Source organism: Hippocampus comes, unplaced genomic scaffold (genome assembly GCF_001891065.2).
Source record: "Hippocampus comes isolate QL1 unplaced genomic scaffold, H_comes_QL1_v1.1 scaffold132, whole genome shotgun sequence".
NCBI lineage: Eukaryota > Metazoa > Chordata > Actinopteri > Syngnathiformes > Syngnathidae > Hippocampus > Hippocampus comes.
In genome coordinates, this window is record NW_017805467.1 from 3,733,259 (window position 1) to 3,754,739 (window position 21,481).

Below are 21,481 nucleotides of genomic sequence, written 5' to 3' on the forward strand. Positions count from 1 at the left end.
CTTGTGTGTGACCCTCCCCATCCCAGAGCCACCAGCGCTGACTCAATTCGCTGCCACTGGCACCCCTTTCCCTCCGCCACCGTTTCCCTTTCGAAAGGCCACAAAGGTCTTGGCCGAGTTCACCTCGTAGCTGTCAAGTCTCTTCTCAATTCCCTTATGGGTTCAATGCTGCAAGTTCCCACATGAGCAAGTGAGAGCAGCGGTAATTTATAGTTTAGGAGCTAATTACTCGATGACAAGGTCACTATTTGCGCCTTTTCAAGGCTTCAGACTTGCCAAGCATGACATTGTTGAAATAATACATTCTTGTTCAGGGTTTCCCCAACCTTTATTGAGCCAATACAGGATGTCCCAAATGTCAGGACAAACTTCTTTTTCTACATTTCATTTCAGGTAACATTTGGACAGGTGTCAGACCATCAGCATTTGACATCCTATCATTGCCTTGCTCATGGCTTGCCGGTTGACATAAGGACCTGCGTTGCAAAACTGCTGCCTGGAAAAATGTTTTCTGTCCCCGGCTGCAATTTAATGCCAGTTTGAGAAGCTTTATGGACATTACGCTGCTTGAGTACAATTTTTAGAAGCAAGATCTTTCAGGTTGTTCAAAAGCTTCAAGCAGTTGATTATGATACTCGACAAGCTAAAGTCGCTATGGGTAAAGCGTTATCACTTTCGGAAGCATCCGCTAAATCAAGCTTTTATTGATGCTGAGAGATTCAGTGCAGCCATGAACAAAGTGACTGCTCTAGGAGTTTGGTGTTTTTATCAGTGGGTTGGCTGTTTTGAGAAACCTGCCGCCATATTGTTAATTATACTAAATGTTCAACAGTCATTAATCTCAAACTAGCACTGAAATGCTCTCCGGGAAAGAAAAACCTCGATCCAAGTGCTCCAATGTTAATCGGGAAGGCTTACAAAGCCTGAGCTGTCAAATATTGATGGCCACACGTCTGTCCAGATCAGGGGTGCCCAATACGTCGATTGCAATTGACCGGTACCCCGCGGACGAGTCCCGAGTCGATTGCGAAGGCTGTAGGGAGAAATGGTGAAAAAAAAGGAAAAAAGATTTGTGATTTGTGTGCCTGTGTGTGTGTGTGTTATTTATACTACCTATTTTTGTGTTTGGATGCTCAGGGTTATCAGTGTCACTTTCACCCCCCCCCAAAATAAATAAATAAATAAATAAATAAATAAATAAACAGGTCACCTTTAACCTACAGTGGCACATGACCTGCATCACCAGAAATTGTTAGCGGTCAGCAGTCTGCAATTGCATCTTGCAATTAGAGCTGCTGCAATATATCTTTTTGTATTATTGTTACTCTCATTCAGTTTGTTTCATCTGCAATTCACCAATGGCACTGGCAAAGAAAGGGAATCGGGAGCGCCAGGAGAGGCATTTTAAACGGTATATGTACATACGATAGTTTCTACACTCAACACAAAAGTGCGTCCCATGCTTCCACGTCAGGTCTCTTCTAAGGTAGGCAGTGATTTTCTTTTCACAAAGTCTTGTATATAATTTGTTGTTCTGTTCCTTTCATGTTTGGGGTTGTTATGGCTGTTGCTCATCATGGCATGTGTGCGCGTGCGTGCGTGCGTGCGTGCGTGCGTGCGTGTGTGTGTGTGTGCGCGCGCGCGCAAGGGTGCTTATTTTAGCAAGATAATGCCCAAGCACATTCAGCACGTGTTACAACAGCATGACTTCGTAGTAAAAGAGTGTGGATACAAGACTGGCCTGCCTGCAGTCCAGACCTGTCGTGCATTAAAAAAAGAGTGGCGCATTGTGAAGTGTAAAAAATATGTATACGGGACACACCGGACTGCTGACTAGCTAAAACTGTACATCAAGTAAGAATGGGAAAGAATTCCACCTTCAAGGCTTCAACTGTCCTCAGTTCCCAAACGTTTATTGAATGTTGTCAAAAGAAAAGGTGATACAACACAATGGTTAACATGACCCTGTCCCAGCTTTTTTGGAACATGTTGCAGCTGTTAAATTCATAAAAAAGTAAAGGATTATTTGCTAAACACAACAAAATGTATCAGTTTGAACATCTTGTCTTTGAAGGGTATTCAATGAAATATATATTGAACGTGATTTACAATTCATTATATTCTGTTTTTATTTATGTTTGACACAACATTCCAATTTCATTTGGAATGGGGTTTGTAGTTAACTGAACTACAGAAAGGAATTCATAAAAGAAAACTTTCTCAGAGTCCATAAATAAAGTGTTAGTCTTTGTTTTAGTTCTTTAAGTACAGTTATCTAATACAGCGCAGACAGGAATAAGAAGGGAGCTGGTGGCTAATATCCATGTCCCTCCTTTATTTTGTTTTCTTTTTTTTGTTAATGTCGCCTGTTTAACAGATGTTTTCAAAAGCAAGGTCCCTTATGTCTCAGCTTTCTATAATGAGTTATCAATAGTGGCGGGTTTTTTTTTATATTGAAAAGATCTGTCAAGAGGGGACCTTTTATTTGTCAGTAATCTGAATGCAAGGCCCCCTCGGACTGCGATCGGATCAATCAGCATGCGGAACGCAATTGAGGAGGGCAATGTTGGTACAGCAGCAGTTTGGCCGGAGAGCGGCGAGCGGGCGGAAGGAGCTAAAGAGCTCTTCATGGGGGGAATCGATTAGGTCGGCTGGCCTTTGACCTGAGACGCAGTGGAAGAGCAGGCGGGTGGGTCAGTGGGTCTTAAGCAGCCAGTATCATGCTGTGAGCTCTGACACTGGCGATGACACACTCCAGGCTTAGGCTGACATTGGCTGAGTGTACACACATACACAAACACCATTGTATGAATGTAGGTTCAGGATGTGGATTCAGGGACAAATAATAATAAACATCAACGTCACGCATCAACTTTGTCAGGTGGAGTGTAATGGGTTGAATGTGAAGAATTACACCCATTAGAAATGTTTGTTTTCTAATCCTGATCCCTATTACTTTCCAATTAGCTCCTTACAATGTGTTCAGCCCCCAAGAGCTTAACAAAGCAGATCAATATGGGAGGCTGAGTCGAGATCAGTCTCTTAATTGGCAGCACAGAGTGCGAGATTAAAGACTAGTTTAAGGGATGTGCAACAATCACTCTAATGGGGTCAACTTAAATAAAGAATTGCGACGTGAATGTGGCCCCCCTCTGTATGTACATTACGGCCTTCCAGCTGCACCCACTGATTAAAACATTTTATATATATATAGAGAGAGAGAGAGAGAGAGAGAGAGAGAGAGAGAGAGAGAGAAATACACGATGCTGTGAAAAAAATATTTGGCCCCTTTCTGATTTCTGTGTTCATTACATATTAATCACACACAAAGGTTTGAGTTCATCATCTGGCAGACAAATTGAAGTAGGCTACAAGATCTCAAGAAACACATACATCATTCCATGATCCAGAGAAATTAAAGAAAAAAAAAACGTGATTGAAATCTATCCATCTGTTAAAGGTGACAAAGCCATTTCCAAGACTCTGGGTCTCCGGCAAACCACTGTCACAGCCATTATCCACAAATCTTGAAAACTGGGAACAGCGGCAAACATTTGCAGGAGTGATCGACCAGCTAAAATTACTCCAAGAGTGCAATGACGACTCATCCAGGAAGTCGCAAAAGAACCTGGAACCACATCCAAAGAATTCCAGACCTCAATGGCCTCAGTTCAGGTCAGTGAGGTCTGAAGTTCTGGAGCATAAAAAAAGACTGGCCAAAAATGGCATCCATGGGAGAGTTCCCGGGCAAAACCCACTGTTGTCCAAAAAGACACTAAGGCTCGTCTCACATTTACCAAACGACACCTTGATAATCCTCAAGACCTTTGGAAAATCACTCTGTAGACTCAAGAGTCAAATATTTAACTTTTTGGAAGATATGGGGCCCCTTACATCTGGGGTAAAAATGGCACAGCATCTGATCAAAAGAACATCATGCCAACAGTGAAGCATGCTGGTGGCAGTGTGATGGTCTGTGGCTGCTTTACTCCCTCAGGACCAGGACAACTTGCTGTGATTGATGGGACAATGAATTCTGCTCTCTACCAGAAAATCCTGAAGGGGAATGTCCGAATATAAATGTGTGCCCTCAAACTCAAGCGCTAATGCATCATGCAGCAGAACAATGATCCGAAACACACCAGCAAGTCCACCTCGGAATGGCTTAAAATAAATAAATAAATGAATAAATACAGCTTCTGCACGTGCGACCTAAGTGGGAGAGAATGGATGGATTTTACTTTATTAATTTTAGTATGATTAAACTTATACTCATAATCATTAATACTTTAATTTAAACTTTAAATAGCGGTTAGATAAGTAGTCACAATCGTCAGTATTTTAGATTGCTCCATCACATGATGAAAAAAAGTTCAGTCAAGTTTTTCTTTGCTCAGGCTCACGCAGAGACAATTGAGCTCTCCCTCCCTCAGCATGGGGTCCATTTCAGAGCCCCCACATCGACGTGACCCACACCACTCAAAGGTGATCGGGGAAGAGAGGGTGAGAGAAAGGCGAGCATTGATCGAATTTGATAATGAAGACGACCCCTCTAAGCTGCTTTGCTCCACGCGTTGAAGAAATCCTCTGCAACAGTCAATACACACTAGGAAGCCCCCCTCGCTGTCACCGCAACATTGCGTCCCTATTGATCCCAGCTATCTGGCTCTTTTCATACCTGGGCTCTCTGGCCCAGCCGGGGGAAATGCATCCTGACATGCGACGTGAGGAGCTTAATCGGCAAAGGATGGGCCTCTCACTTTAGCCTTTCACTCCCATTTGTCACATCTGCTGGAGAAAGGAGGTTTACAGCAGTTGCACCTGCTGTTGAGAGGACATGCGGTCAGGATGGCCGCACTTCAAGAGGTCGGTCCTGCGCTGTACTTAGATGGCGCTGCCAACTATTTCTGCAAATCAGACAAACAAAGACTGATGTTTGTTTTTTTAACGAATACCCTTTTAATAGAAAAGAGAAACAACCGAAAATACAGAAATACAAAAGAAAACTGCATAGAGCTTATTTACAGCAGTCTGTGTGGTCATTATTGAACTAACATAACAGGGCACCTCATAGAGACTGAATATACTTGTGCAGGCCAATGATACTTAACTAAGAAATGTATGTTACCTGATATTCTATTTCATGCACAGCACATGGCAAAGATGGTATTGAAAAGTACAGTGCCTTTTGTGTAAATGCATTAAATAGTTTGGAGCAAACACAATGTGTTTCCTGAATATGATCAAGTATGAGAAGTTAAGTCATTTGAAACAATTCGACTCTTACAAACAGGACGTCGGTGCAATGTGGAAAACCAGCAAGTGCATTTCCATGGTAACGTTCCAAGAGACCAAGAGAGCAATGCACTTACGTACAACAAGGAAAAAGTGACTTTCTTACCACTGGAAATGAACGCATGTTAACACAGATGAAGAACTCGCACTTGAGACGCGTCAAGAGCTTTCCTCGAGTACAATTTAGCCTGCCATAGAAACGATAACAATCCTCCTCGTCCTCCTGTAGGCAACACAAGTCTTTTATTCTCCAATTGTTTGAGGCCGTGGGCGTCAGAACGGCTTCAAGAAACCGACAAACAAATGCACTTTGACTCACACACAAATGAGGACTGAATTATAAATATAAGTAACACTGATAATGGGGGCTCCTATTGCTGATCTCCATTAGTGGCGAGAAGCCACAACAAGAGGTTCTTCTGGCCTGTTTGTGCTCAAAACTGGGCTGAACTGCCTTAACATCTCCAAATGCCCTTCCTCGGCGTGATCTTCGGCCTGAAGGGGTGGCGTGAGGTCATCTTTTGACTTTTGCATCCTCCTTCAGCTTCCATATCATCAGTTCCATGCAGGCGGTGGCATCTTCACTCGAGTCGTGGCCATCAACTGTAAAAACAGAGAGTGTGCTGCTTTTAACCAGGTTGGAAAATATCATGTAATGTATTCAACACTTAAGAAATCTATGAAGTAATAAGGCCTTCCACGCCATGTTTTTTTTTTTCCTTTTTAAAAAAAAGCATGCACTGGTGACATCTACTGGCAACATTTAGCAGTCAGAATTCTGGCCTTGAAGCTTTACCCAAATTATTCTCAACACTATGAACACACGCACCTCCAATCTAAAGAGATTCAACATAATTGTTGCATGAAAAAAAAAAAAAAATCATTTATGAAGATTATAGTGCTCGATTTTGACTGCCACTCTCGGGGGGTATTCTTTGTAAGTTGTAGTTTGCAGTATTGTGCTGTACTGCATCATACTGAGCTGTTTCTAATATTTTGGTTACCTTAGTGACATAAGAGTGTCAACATTTTAAGATACAGCTGTTTGATGCAGTGAATTAAAGAGATGTTCAAATGAAATAATAAGCATTTCTCTGTTTCGCTGTTTTTAATTCACTTTTGCTTTTATTATATTGCAGAATACAATTCTATATTTTGAAGTGACTAGCGGCATATTTCCAGCCTCTTATTTGGTAAAATATTTACACACGCTCGTAGCATGATATGGCCATATGGCTTACTGCGACGTGTGACAAACAAGGTTATTATAGTTTTAAATTTTTCATTATAGTTGGGTTTTTTTTTCATTTTGAGATGTTTGTTTTTGAAAGAGTGCCAGTTTAAATTAGTTTTCAGGGCAGGTTTGTCAGTTTTCATTAGTTTTAGTTTTTTTTTTCCAAAATGCTTGATTTTCATTAGTTTTAATGTAAAAAAAACAAAGACAAAAAAGAACAACACCCTTAAGTATTGTGTGTAAATTGGCTTAGTAGAAAACAAGATACCAAAAACACGTGATTAGCAAATAGCCGAATTCAAGCTGTAAACATGAAGAGTCGTCAAGTCAACAACAACTCGTCCGACTAAACAATTTAACCACTACATCACGGTGACGCATTTACACGTCTAATTCTCTGTTTTAACTACTCAACTTCCCTGTGTTTTGTGATAATGATGATCACTGTTAAGTAATCAAGAAGATACGGCATTATAAAGCTCAGTGCAGTCAAACACTGCGGCTAAGTCTGTGCAACTTCTCTCACCGCCGTCCTGGATGATGCGTTTGAGGTAGTCGGCCATCAGATTCCTCAAGGCACGTTTGTAGGGTAAACCAAGTCGGTGAGGAAACACGATGGCTGTGTCTACCACTGAACTGTGAATGAGCTGAAATGGATAAAGGCAGAAACGGAGAATGGCAAATGTTTTCATTATCAGCTTGGAAAAAAATATATCATCCCATCTTAATTTGGATGAAAGGCAGACTACATATCCTGTGCTGGTGGTCAACCAGTCACAGGGCACGTATACACAAACAAAAGACCGGCATTCACACTCAAATTCATAACATTTTATAAATGTGCGCACGTACTGTTTTCGCACGTACAGTTTTCCGCACCAATATGTGATTCATTCAATACCTTTGGCTTGAATTTGTGCATACTCTGCAAACAAATTTAGAACAGCCTCAGAAAATGCGTACGCACAAATAATGATGGACCAACTTCGGAAAAAAGGTAAGGAAAAAAAACAACACATTTTAACCAATATACACAATGTAGTGGCATTACAGTCATATATAAAAACTAAGAATAATTTTAACAGTCAAAACTTAAATCGAGAATTTGCTAATGAGTTGACTAATGTCTGAAATAAACATAAAAAGGACACTTTTACCTTCGTTCCGTTCAAGTGCTTATAAGTGTTTCTGTACTGGACAGTATATTAGTCTATCTGCTGTCTGTTGGATGCTGTCACTCAGGAGCAGACCACACGAGTACGCTGGACCCGGAAATCAATTGAGCCGCTCGAACTCAGTTTTCATATCGATTCAGTAGACGGGTATGAATCTCATCAACTACAACTGCCTCTTTGCTGTGCTATATTTATCCCTTAGTATCTATTTTAACAGGCTGTGCAGTGTCTATTGATCGCCTCATAATTTATTTGTTCTATGCATGTTTTGTGTCCAGTATTCTAATATTCAAAATTAATTAGTAATGATCGCCATCATTGTTAATATTGTCAGGTTCTGTGTCTCAACTAGCTTTCCGATGATATGATATGAACCTTTTGAAAATAGGTTAAAGATTGAGAACGCTATGAATGGCTCTCCAATTGTTTTCTTTCTTTTTTTTATTTTTTATTTAATAACCTCTGCCCATTGGCTGAGATCCGTCAAAGGAATGTCTTGTTTGGGAAGAAAATGGGTGTATGTTATGCAAATTAGGGCACTGCAGGCACATGCTGTAATTTAGGATTAATTCCGATTCATCAACATACTCACTAAAAGTCTATCCATCAAAATGGCATGCACAATATATTTACAATATTCATTCATCAAACAAAAACGCTAAACCGTTGTATGTATTACTACTATCATGACTGACTACAGTATGTCAAACTCAATAAAATGTGCTACCAAATGTGGGAGCCTTTACTGCATATTCAATAAAATGTTTAGCTCACAGTCGATTTTGTCGCTTTGATAGAGTGACATGCCAATGCTGATTTATATGAGTCACTTCTGGTGACTTGCACATAGCCAATCAAATTATATATGTTCATAAAAAAATAAAAATTAAAAAAAAGATTTACTTTGAGAGCCAGGAGGTCACTCTCCAGGCTGTGTCCCACCAGGATGGACTCAGCACTGAACAGACTGAGCAGCACAGCCTGAACATCTCTCAAGGTGATGGTGGCACCATCCAAGTCCTCTGCTGTCACGCCAGAAAATCTGTCAAAGAACAAAAACAAGTGGTTCCTTCACAATACTGTTTTACACCGAACAGATCTTCACTCCAGTACCAGCAAAATTCACAATTTAGGGGACAAACACACCGTGTGTTGAAGTCAACCACTTTGCTCTCAGGTTTGACAAACGTGTCGTAGATGACTTTTAAGTCTGAGTTTATGACCGTTACTCTTGTCAGCTCCAGGCCTTGCTTCGTGTAACACTGGTTGACAAGAACACAAAACAAGGGAAAGAAACATTTCGGATGAGAACAACATGGCAGTGTGTCATTCGAGAAGAAATTCATTTTGAGTTACTCCATGTGACCGACCATCTCACAATCCAAGGCAAACACTCCTCCGTTGCCATCTACCGGGAGCTCTTTGCTGAACGTCGTTACATAGCCATCTGATGACTCCTTACGCCCATCTTGAACATGTTGCTGTGGAAACGTGCAGTGGGGAGAGATTCATCAAATAAATGGGGATTCATTTACACAATTAAAAATACATAGAAAGGCTCTTTGAATTGGCTTTGAAATGTTCATGAGGGTTTTGCATGTTGGAAGATACCTGGGCCGTTTGGCAGCCTGGAGAGCCCACGGCCGCGGCGCAGCAGCTGTACATGGTCTCCCAGCCTCCAGCCACTGCCACAACAGGACAGAGAGAGGGAGTTGATGGAAACATGAGTGATCACCATTTTACATGGATGAATATCACAAACACCTTACCCTTCTGCCTGCGCAAACGTCCCCAGTGGAAAGCGCATTCCTCTTTGCGAAGACAGTTACCCATGGCATTGACTTTATACTCAGCACCGCATCTGCAGCATATCTTGGTGAATGCTACAAACACATTCAAGAGTATTTAGTCGTCTGAAAGACCATGGACAAAAAGCACGGGAAAAATAATCTCATCTCCCACTCAAATCTAATCTCACACTTGCGCTGTATATAATCCCTGGCAAAAATGATGGAATCACCAATCTCAGAGGATGTTGGTTCAGTTGTTTAAATTTGTAGGGGAGGAGCAGTTCACACACATGACACAAAACTAAAGTAATTTCAAATGGCAACTTTCTGGCTTTAAGAAACACTAAAAGAAATCAGGAAAAAAGATGTGGTAGTCATTAACAGTTTCATTTTTACAACAAGCAAAGGAGGGACAAAATGTGGAACTGCTAAATTCTGAGGAAAGAAAAATGATGGAAGCAGGTGTTATGGAATCATGGAATCACCTTGAACTTGCCAAAACTAACACCTGCATCAGATTAGATAAACTTCTACAGATACTTACGGTCCATGATGACCTTCTTCTCTGGGAGGTTGCAGAGAACAGCCTTCCCAACAGCATTGGGGTTTATTCGAGGGTATCCGTGTTCCTGCAGCTGCTCCTCTGTCATTAGATATGCCTTCAGCTTCCTGTAAAGTGCAGCTCCTAAAGTGTGGCAAAGCAAAATGTTCAATTTGTGAAGAAAATAGACTGAGCTGGATTGATTTTGAGCTGGTTTGGGTTGCAGACTCATTCTGGTTGGATTGCAGCATGAAGAAATAGATTGATTGTGCATTGCGATAGGCAAGCCAGACACTGGTAATAAGCAGAATCTTTACTGAAAATTTGGCAAGCGCAAATATAACCTAAAAATAGATTTTTGTACACTGGGGATAAATGCGGAGAAAAACTATTTGTATTTACAAAAACAAAGTACAATGATTTGTAAATGATGTTCAACCTACATTTAATTGAATACACTACAAAGGCAAGTTTAAGGTTCAAAGTGATTAAATGTTTTGTTTTTGGCAAATAAACATCAACTAAACGGCTGTAACACGTTCTTAACAAGCTGGGACGGATGACAAAAATGAGCTAAAGCCATTTATCAACACCCAGAAACAGAGCTGACTTCGCTGGGCCAGAGCTCATCTAAAATGGACTGATGACAAGGTGGAAAGTGTGGTCTGACGAGTCTACATTTCAAATTATTTTGGGAAATAGTAGACGTGGTGTCCTCAGGGCCAAAGAGGAACAGAACCATCCAGACTGTTAGAGACACAAAATTCATTAGCCAGCATCTGTGATAGTATGGGGCTGTGTTAGTGCCAAAGGCATGGGTAACTTCCACATTTGTGTACTGTACCATTAATAGTGAAAGGTTGATCGAGGTTTTGGAGAAACATATGCTGCCATCCAAGCATCAGGGAGACCCCTGCTTATTTCAGCAAGACAATGTCAAACCACATTCTGCACGTGTTACAACAGCGTGGTTTCGTAGTAAAAGAGTGCAGGTACTCGAGTGGCCTGTCCACCATTTAAAATGTGCAGCGCAAAATTAAGCGTAAAGTACGACAATGGAGACCCCCGGACTATTGAACAGCTCGAGCTGTACATCAAGCATGAATAGGAAATAATTTCACCTACAAAGCTTCAACAATGAGTCCTCAGTTCTCAAACGTTAGTGAATGATGTTAATCCATTGCACTTGTGAGTTTTTGGACAGCTTCTGTTTGAATTTCTTTCCACAATGTCAGAATAGCCTCCGAGGGCTGATGCTTGGATGTCAACTGCCTCCCAACCTCATAGATGTTTTGCTTGACAATGCTTCAAAGGTTCTCAATAGGGTTGATGGTCAGGGGAGGATGGAGGCCCACAGACAAGTTTCTCTCCTTTGATGACAATAGCATTCCATGATACACAGGGTTTTCTTGCAGCATAAGACAGCGCATTGTCGTGCATAAAGAGGACTTTGTTTCACAAAGTTCTGTTGTTTATTTCTTAGCATCAAAGAAAGTAGTCAGTCTGATACTCCAAATACCTTTCTGAGGTTATTTTCACACCTTCATGGACCCAAAGGTGGCCAACCAGCTCTTTTGCCTTATTCCGACTCAAAATATTACCGCTACCTCCATGGCAACGTTGCATCCTTTTTGGGAAATGTTGGCCATCCACCAACAATATACAATTCCATCCATCCTGACCATCCAGGGTTACATTACACTCACAAGTGAACAAATTTATCCTGCAGGGAATACCTTGGCATCATTGGCTGCTATGGGCGTAAAAGGGAGAAACTCATGATATGGTCCCCATCCTACCCTGACCTCAACTTTGTTCAGAACCTTAGGAACATCCTCAAGCAAATATCTAGGAAGTTGGACAGTTCACATCCAAACAGCAGCTTCGGTAGGCTATTCTGATACCCTGCAAATAAATTCATGCAGAGAAGTTCAATGGGTGCAAGACTTGTAAAGCTGCTATCAAATAAGAGGTGCAATGTTAAAATGTAACATGACCTTTAAGATGTTTTTAATTGAAATAGCTTTTGATTTCCGCAAATACAACCTCCTGATGCTGGCAATTCAACAAATCACTACTTTTAGTTTTTTTTTTTAATGACATATAAACTGCCTTGAAAAACTGCTGTGCTTGATAATTTGAAATTGTGAATTCGAACAAAATCATTTTTTATTTAACAAAAAAAAAAAACACTCATTATTGGGAGGTTTGTTTAAAAACATTCAAATGATTTTCATAACAAATGATGACTTGAAAATTGTGATGACTGCCAATTGCATTAACTAGTTAAAAAAAGCTGACAAAAAGATAATAATTTGCACAATTTGGAATGCGTTGTAAATTTAGTAGTCAGGAAAGGAGGAGATTCTTTTTGGCATTGTAACGAATGGCGTGTATACAAATTGTGTGGCAGTTGAATCTCTGGAGAGCCTGCCCATCTCTCAAGTGTGAAATGTAATTACCAAGTAAATCATTGGGGTTTTCCCCCACCTATTTCTAAAAATGTGTCTATGATTAAGCCAATCTGCACTTCCATCTCACTCTGAGGTAACAGTCAGGCCACCGGCCTACAGTCTGACACACTATCTTGCAGAGGCACTATCATACTTAAATGTCCAATGTCATGAAGCCACCTGAGAAGTCACTGCATAAAACGATCAAAAATGTCTCCTTTAAAGAAATTGGGCAAAAAGGAATTCTATTGCAGTCAATTAGAAACAAGGTGGATAAAAGCAAAACCCCTTACCATTGAGCTTCTCTTCTTGCTGTTTACCCATCCTATTGACAGTGAAACTGGTCGTAGCTGCAAGACGGCCACCCAGAACTTCCTGGTGAGACTGTGCTTTCCGGTAAGCAGGTAAACCTGCCTCCTCTGTAAAGCAACATGGATATATACGTTAGAGTACAAACAGAGCTATATTCCCTGCTTAATAATCGTGATACATTCAGCACACGGTACATGGTGTCCGCTATTAGTGTACGTATATGTAGGACTGTGCTGACATACTGATGGCAGGCGAGGAGCAGGGGGTGCTGTTGTTACGGAGCTTGTTCAGCATGTTCACAGCCACATTGACATAGATTTTCTTGCTGTTACTGCGCTCATATACCGTCTTTTCCTTATCAAGGCCCTGGCAAGAAATAACAGCTTTCAATCGACAAATTGTGGCAGGAAAACACTGTCATCAAGGAACATGACACAACTAAACCAATTGAGATAGCAGCTTAGAGTTTCATGACAGTCCCACCATCTGGAAGGCCATATCCTCTGATGGGCAGAATTTGATGCACTCGTCTATGAAAATGTTGAGGTAGCGCTGGCGAATCATGGTCGGGATTTTGGCCCCAAACTCCATGGGGATGATGGGACGCTTCATTGAAGAACTCTGAGGGAACACAGGGAGTGTTTTGGCATTGGAGCACATTTAACAGATAAAATACCCATTATTAAGTCTCATTTTCACCACCTGATTTGAGCGTTTGAACAATCAAAAGTTGTTAGATTACACTTAGGCTGGGTTTACACTGCATTGATCAAGTGGCAATTGCAATTTTTTGCTCTCACGCGGCACAATATCTCCTGGGGGCAATGTATATACGACATTCTAGAGGTTAAATACCTTCATAGTGGGTGTGTGAGCCACTCGTTTTTGTGCAACGGTGGATGTGGTCTTTGACAAGATACCGGCTGTGGTTTGGGTCTTAAGAGGCAGGCTACCAGCTGGCGCAGCATCTGAACAACCTGCCCAAATATTAAGAGCAAGGAATTTTAAAAACACTCAAAATAGTCTCGTCAAACATTTCTCTTGGATTGAATGATATGAAGATTCAAGGGGGAGAGCACAGGTACTTTTTCACAACTTAACCAACAATAGGAATAAACGGTAATTACATACTTGTCTTTGAGGATACTGTCAATGGGTTGGGACGGTGTGCGATCCGCTTCTTCTCTCCTGAAGACCTGGGGCTGGGTGTGCTCTCTGAGGGTGGTTTGACTGAGGCAGAAAGGTGAGCAGCTTGCTGCTGCGCCATCTGCATGCGCTGATAGCAAACCTCCTGAGCCGTGAGTCTCCGGTACGGCCGGACCACATTCTTGGAAGGTGCGTCGGTCTGACAAAGAGGAAAAACAAGGAAAAGCTGTTCACATAATTGATGGTATTTGATTCAAAACCAACTTTTTCCTGTCAATGGAACAAAAACAAATTAGTTACGATATCATATTGGTTCAGGTTGGACAAGCGACCGGATGGAGTTGACTTACTCTTAGCTTAGTGCGTCTAACAAAGCACAGAAACTATGTATTACATTTGAAAGGATTGTACCGTTTCCAACATAAATCAGTACATTCCCTTTAAAAGGTGTGTTTGATGTGGAAGAACTTGAATTACTGAGCTCAAGCTCCATCAAAGGACTTTGGGATGAAGAATACCGATTTTTGATCAATCTCACAAAAATCCTTCGGTACAAATGTATAAACATTCACATACACACGCCCCAACATCTCGTCAGCAAATTCTTCCCAGAAGAAGGGAAGCGGTACAGTAGTTGGAAATGGCGGGCCAACTGCGCATTTTATTACCGAATCAGTATTTGCAGCTGTTTCAAATAACGTTTTATCCATCGGGTGTATTTTGAATGACATCCCATCATGCCAATCTTTCCTTGTTTAAGTCTCACTTCAAAAAAACAGCGCTGCGATGATCAGGACTGCTTCTCGGCCTTGATGACTCCCCTGAGCAATGTGGATTTGAATTAAGAAATCATTTGTAATTGAAGTGATTTAAAAGAGGGGTTCTCAAACTTATGGGAGACATTTTTTCAAGGAAGCCCCCATAATGTCCATGAAAAAATAAATGTACCGGTAACTGCATGTGTGCCCCTCAATGCTACTGGAATTTAAAAATGCCCTGTTTTTAAGAGAAAAGTTACAGTTCTGATTTGAGAAAAAAAAAAAATGTAAGTGAATCGAAGTTATTAATCTTTTGAAAATGATGTCTTTCTATGATAAATTCAGAATAGCATAATATTAAAGTCAACGTTTCACGATCATATCAACTTAATTCTCAGAAAGTTCTTTCCTTATTTGGTAAAAGACATTCTTTTGTTTTCAAAAAGAATAATAACAAATACTTTTTGGGGGAAGGGGCGGGGGAACAAAAAAGGACTTTCCTGGAATAATATTCTTTTTGTTCTAAATAAATAAATAAAAATGTCGTCATGCAGATTTATGTGATGGTCCTCTCGGGAAAGAATTACTTTCCCCAAGGCATCTATCTACCGATGGTGCATCATCCTCATTCAATGGGTTCTCGTGCAGTTTTAGTTAGCTTTGTACAGCACCATATTATCTGTTAAATGTTGCCCTCTTGACCTTCATTACAGCCACTTCATACAGGAAGGGGGATCCCTTCATCTGTGGTCCCTTCTCAAGGTTTCGTCTTTTTTTCCCCCAAATGGGGGTTTTGAGTTTTTCCCTGTCAGGTTGGGAGGATGTCGCTAAGCTTTGTCTACTGTGGGCTTGGGAGACATTTTGCGATTATGGACTATATAAGTGAACTTGACTTGATAATACAATACAATCATATGAGAGCATTTAAGTGAGCCATACCTAAGGTAGAGGTGAATAATTAGTTATTAACTCTTTCATTCCACAAGACGTACTTGTATGTCTTTTTATAATTAGGCCCCGCCTACCAAGGACGTACTTGTATGTCTAAGTCTTTTTTTTTGCATCATAGAGAGGAGGAGAGTCTGGTGCAATCTGTGAATAAGAATAAGCCGTTTGCATTGTAAATCATGTAAAAAAGCGACCAGTAGGTGGCAGTGGTGCCTCACGTGATTGAAATGCCTGCTTTTACAAAAAGCTCTTTTTTCTCCGTTTTTTTGCCCAGGAATCGCCATTTCCATAAAACTTAGCCATTTTGTAATGCCGATTGCTGAAGAATGGAAAAAGATGGAAACAAATGTTTATACAGCATTAGAACCAAATATTCTGTGGGCCTTGCGAGATCAGTCAAAATCCAGTAAAACGCTGGGATTGAGGGGCTTGCTCCAGTGAAAATGGCTGGGATTGAATGAGTTAATACTCACTTTGTTTTATTAGTTGGCTCATCCTCAAATGTAAACACACTTTTTGTAATACATCCTAATTCACTGCAAAATATTTTGCAGATGCTTAAGCGAGGGCCCGCATTTTGGGAACAAATGGCTAGAACGGGGCTCACATGATTGGGAAAGCAATGGGGGATGAGGTCCACTTACACTTCCTTTGGCAGCAAAGTGTGAGACTCTCTTCTTCTGACCAGGGAAGAGAGTGGTTAAAGTGCTCTCAGTGGTGTCCTCCTCTAAATCTCTGGATGGCTGACAGCACACACACAACATGAACATGTTTACACCAACCGTTTGACCAATACAATCAACATAGCAAATGTTCGGTAAGAGCGCTACCTGCTTAGCTTGCCTTCCCTTGTCTTCCTTCTTGACATCCTTAGATTCATTGAAGATCCTGAAACACTCCTCCAAGGGATCTGAGTCAAAGTCCAAATCAACCTGAAAAAGTGACAAGTCTATCGCAGCGTCTTTATTCGTCCCGCTCCCTTCCGCGACTCTGTCATCTTCATACTCAGAGGAAGACGGAGTCACCTCCGAGGCTTTCCTCTTATTTAGTTGTCCCCTCTTCAAAGCGTCCGCAGATTTCCTCATGAGTACTTCTTCCGGATCGTCATCGCTATCATCCACCACGATCGGTTCTGCCTCCTCCGCGCTCTCATCCCCAAAAAGTTCGGCGTGACTCAGAGTTCTTTCTTTCTGCTCCAGGCTTCTCACCTTTTCACTGCGCTTCATTTTACCTTTGCTGAGTTCGGAAGCGGCTTTGCTCTTTGCGCTGGCGCTAGAGGAGCTGCTTTTGCTAAGTTTCTTTCCATCCTTGTCTCTTTTACTATCGTCTAATTGACCATTTTTATGTTTCGTCTCCTTCTGCTTGCTTCGCTCCTTGTCTGAAACCTTGCACTTGCTGCTTTCCCTTGCACGGTTCTCGGTGTCCTTACCTCGTTTGCTGGAATTTGTTTTTGGATTCATATTCCCGTCACTTTTTTTGTGTTCTTTATGAACTTTATCAGCAGTCTGAACTTTAACAGTGTCCTTTCGGCTATCATAGTTCTTCCCATGACTCTTGTTTTCCTTTTTTGTCGGGTCTTTTTGCTGAGACTTATTTAGTGACTCTTTGCCCTTATCCTTGCTACTTTTTTTGATAAGAGATGTGTGGCCTACTTTAGCTTTCTCCGACTTCTCAATTTTTAACTTCTTTTTCTCTGGGCCCATCTTCTGCTCCGAACGTTCCCCTGTCTCCAAGTGCTCCTTATTCCTATGCGCCAATGATTGGAGGGTACCCTTAGCCCCCTCTTTCCTCTCCTTCGCCATACTGTCTCCAACTTTTGTCATGCTGTTGGCTTTTCTCTGCTGAAGACTACTGAGCGAAAGGGGTTTGTACTCGGTTCCAGAACTCTCGCCATCAGATTCAGAAAAAGTGTACTTGTTTGTGTCGACGCTCTGTCGCGGGGTTTCTCTCACATGCGGCACGACATCATCTGATGCGGGGTGTCTATATGTCTTTTTACCCTCCACAGTAATATTGCACGCGCTGCCATTTCTCTTGCGCTTTACTGCGATCCCTGCAGAGTAGTTGGAAAGTGGGTCATATTCCATGTCTGTAGATGGCCTTGAAGTATCTAGAGTGTATTTACAAGAGGAGGAAGATGTCCTGGTTGAGTACTTAGGACTTGGGGGCAGAGAGGTGACTCTGTGTGCATTTGTCCGCGATGGATTCTTTTTTAGCAAAGTGGGAACATACTCCATACAGTTGCTATTGCTTCCCCGACTGTCCGAATCCAGAGTGTACTTGCTGCAACCAGGGGTGGGGTTATATCCTCCTGATGTCATCTGATAACTGCCAGGATCGTACGGCAAGTGTGTAGCTGCTGCTTGACCTTTAACACCATCAGAGGAGGACGCAATTGCTCTTCTACTGGGATTATATGATTCGTCCCCAATTCGAAAGAGCTTCTTCTTCTCCCTCTCCACTTCATTGCGGACCTCCTCGATGGCCTTGTTGACCATCTCCAGAGCACCGGTGAGGTCTCCCGAACGAGGCGAAGTTCCATTCTGATGCTCTTGAGGCCTCACAACTTCAGGTTTGAAAGGGTCATAACCTTGTTCTGCAGTAAGACAGTATGGCACGCTTAGAATCCAACACAAAAGATTATTCATAATGTCCACATGCCACAATAATTGCTTTCTATTACAATTCTCAGATACAGCTTCATAATCAAAATTAGGTTCAGTGAAAACGTTATTTTTTTTTTTTTTTTTAACCAGTGGTGAGCCGTCACCGGCAAAGCCTTCTCTACTGACGCACCGACCTACATTTACAACCTCAATCGAATCTTCGTTCCATGAAATTGAATTGGTTTATTCCCATCAGTCTATTTTCTTCATTTCATAGCATTTCTTTTGGCTGCACTGATTCCAATACCTGTAGGCTATGTGGATGTGAAGTGTTTTTGTCCAATCGGTGCTTCTATGTTAAACCGGGCTGGTCAGCGTCACTTAAACTGTATTAGTCATGGTGTTGTTTGCTTAATTACCATTCAAATTTCAAATACACCTCACAGGGCCAACTAACTGACTCACAGTGACGCAAGAATTTTTCCATCCTCTGATTAGCAAGTCAGAGCAAGCCAAGTTCGACTAGCAGAACATGTGCACACAGTAATACATTTAATTATCACTGTATCTGGTGAGAATGATGCATTTTATTGAAATGTTTCATGTTTTTGTGAAGTTATTGGATATTGATTATGACTATTTCAGATGACGTATGTAGCACATTGTGTGCTTTGATATTATGTTGTATAATATTGACACTTTCTATAACTGTGATGTGATAGTGGTCATATTAGTTTTTCTCAGTTACTTTGGTACGTTTCTCAGATCAGAATTGAAATTTGCAAAACGGTGTAAACAATTTGTACAAAAAACAAAACATTGGGATTCCCCTGCAAAAGCCATTTTTTTCTCAAAATCCATAAACATGACATATCCGTGTCGTTGAACATGTCAGTGCAATCCAAACGACAGGTCTTTGTATGATTGAGTATGGACAAGAGAGTCTATTGGCTTAGTAATGTTGTCAATATAACAGTGTACTCTGGAGGGATGTCGTAATGTAAACTGCCGCTGAAGTTTAGATGACAGTTGCAGTATTCTAAATTGCAAGTTATTCTAATAATATTGAGCGACTGGGCGATATTCACAATTTTGCTTTTATGTTTGCACTGCAATTTGTTGACAAACCATTTCATTGCAATACAGAAAGGAAAAGACACTGCACAGCACAAAGCAAAAAAGTAATTAAAAAACAATAATAGAAATGTGAACACGTGACATTCTCTTTCGGCAAAAGTGTACATGCAACACGGTAGGAATTACAGTGCATTTTCCGACACGTTATGTGCCAGGCCTTGCGGTCACAAATTCTCAACCACATGACAACTATTTTCTTCACTTGCTGTGAGCTATTTCAGAAAACTGATTGATCTTTGGTTGGTATAATGCTTCAAACATTCCCCCTTGTTAGAAATAGTCTGATGGAAATATATCAAAATGCGGTTGACCTTTTATTACGTGTTCAACCATTTTGTGATGAACTTATGCCAAATTGTTGTAGGGTGTCAGACAATTCAATGGAGACCTATTATGACATGACGTAAGCGATTCATAATGTCGGAAATAGCAGAGAATTTCACATAATTATTTGCATGGCTATACCAAAGCATTTACAAAATAAATGAAAAAGTGTTTGTTTTTTTTTTTTATGTGCACACGTGACATGATGTGAGAATTGGACAGTTATTGTTGGAAAATTTAATTCAGATCCGAGAAAGGTACCACAGCGAGGTGGATTAATTTGGGTTTAAAAGAAAAGAGAGTCCCTATTAAAAAAGCCCTGGTATCAAATGCACAACCTGCCCAGGTTAAGAACACAATGCCTTCATTGTTATGGTAGTATTGAACAAAATTTTAAAGTCGAAACGTAGGTTTGTCAAACAGAAGCTCACATTATTTATGATGGACGCGTCTTTTCCAAGACAAGTTGCTGGAAAATGACTGATTGAGACACACGACATGGTGTACAACACAGCTTTGTGTATTGGAACTGAATCATGTGTAACCAATGTCATAATGGGAGCACAATAGCGTTCAAATGCATAATTCACCAGCATGTCGTTCGGTAACAGTTAATGGTTGTAAAAGAGTTTAGGGAAATTGCTAGTACTCTGCGGTTCGTAATACCTCATCCAAACGTGTTCTGAAAGCCGAACGGCTTCCCAGCGGTATCTTGACACATAAGCAAGACAACGTACCGCATTGAAAATCGCCTTTTTGGGCGGCGTCGAGCTTTTTTGTTTCGACAGTAGCCCCCGCGTAGGTCTGCCGTCTCTGCTGGCTGTGCCTGAAGTGACAGTAGGGTCTGTTGCACCCATTGCCGCTGCCTTTGCCCTCAGTGTCTTCTGTGTAAAACGGACAGTCAAGCCCTCGGAAAAAGCCGGTTGATCTCAGCATGATCCCCGGAAATTCCTCTCATGCCTCCGCCAATGTTGTCAGGCCGTTTCCGCTTATTCGTGGGCGATATAACCAAGATTGCACGAATGCTAGGACAATAACATCTCTACGGCGCCATGTTGGATTGGTGGCGGAAATGAGTTCTCGCGTGTTTGCTTGACGTCATGGTCGTCACGCTCTCACTGGCTGACGGGAAAAAAAATCCAAACTTCGTCATGGAAGTTAGGGTAGGATCACGGAAGGTAAATTTTAGAAGAGTGTGGGAAGCCAGCAATCAACTGAACTACATCCGCGTTTTTTTACTTCCCTTTAAAAGTCATAGTGTGTATTATAAAGGCAGAACTTCCGTCTAGATTAATCAAATATGTATCTAACCAAAGAAACAAGTGTAATGTTCATGGTATCACTGACTGTGTGTGTGTGTGTGTGTGTGTGTTTTAAGAGTCCAGGACTTCTTTAACAGATTTATTTCACAGGAGGTGGAAGTCGTCTGCTCATGAAGTCTGGAAGAGAAGCATATACAGTATTTTTAATTAAACAGCACAAAAAAGTGAAGGATACTCCTCTTTTGAGAAAATTTGTTGGATGCCTACTGCCTTTTGTAAATATATTTTGACCTCAGCGCACATCTCGAACAGTTTAACGTTTTAGTACTCGTTGCATAACTTGCAAGAGCAACATAAAAATGCCCCTCCTTTGGACAGCCACTTCCCTTGTCTTTTTGACTCTTTCAGTCTCAGTTGAAACCTGCTGATCACGGCCCCTGCCCTCCAAGAAAAACCTAACAACTGTGACGTACACTTTGTGTTAAATTGGCGCAAAAGCA

General features: G+C 41.3%; 1 protein-coding gene across 1 annotated transcript; it reads right to left on the reverse strand.

Moving 5' to 3' along the window:
• Nucleotides 1-5,518: 5,518 nt before the first annotated feature.
• On the reverse strand, nt 5,519-20,854 carry rexo1 (REX1, RNA exonuclease 1 homolog). Its single transcript, XM_019875438.1, has 16 exons — nt 20,457-20,854; nt 16,483-18,248; nt 16,297-16,395; nt 13,932-14,145; nt 13,656-13,777; nt 13,284-13,421; nt 13,043-13,166; nt 12,782-12,907; nt 10,039-10,179; nt 9,474-9,587; nt 9,316-9,389; nt 9,075-9,185; nt 8,851-8,966; nt 8,608-8,746; nt 7,056-7,176; nt 5,519-5,898 (listed from the first exon to the last, which is right to left on the reverse strand). The coding sequence occupies exons 1-16, from the start codon at nt 20,653-20,655 to the stop codon at nt 5,810-5,812; spliced, it is 3,693 nt and encodes a 1,230-aa protein (XP_019730997.1). The 5' UTR covers nt 20,656-20,854; the 3' UTR covers nt 5,519-5,809.
• Between the last annotated feature and the right edge of the window lie 627 nt (nt 20,855-21,481).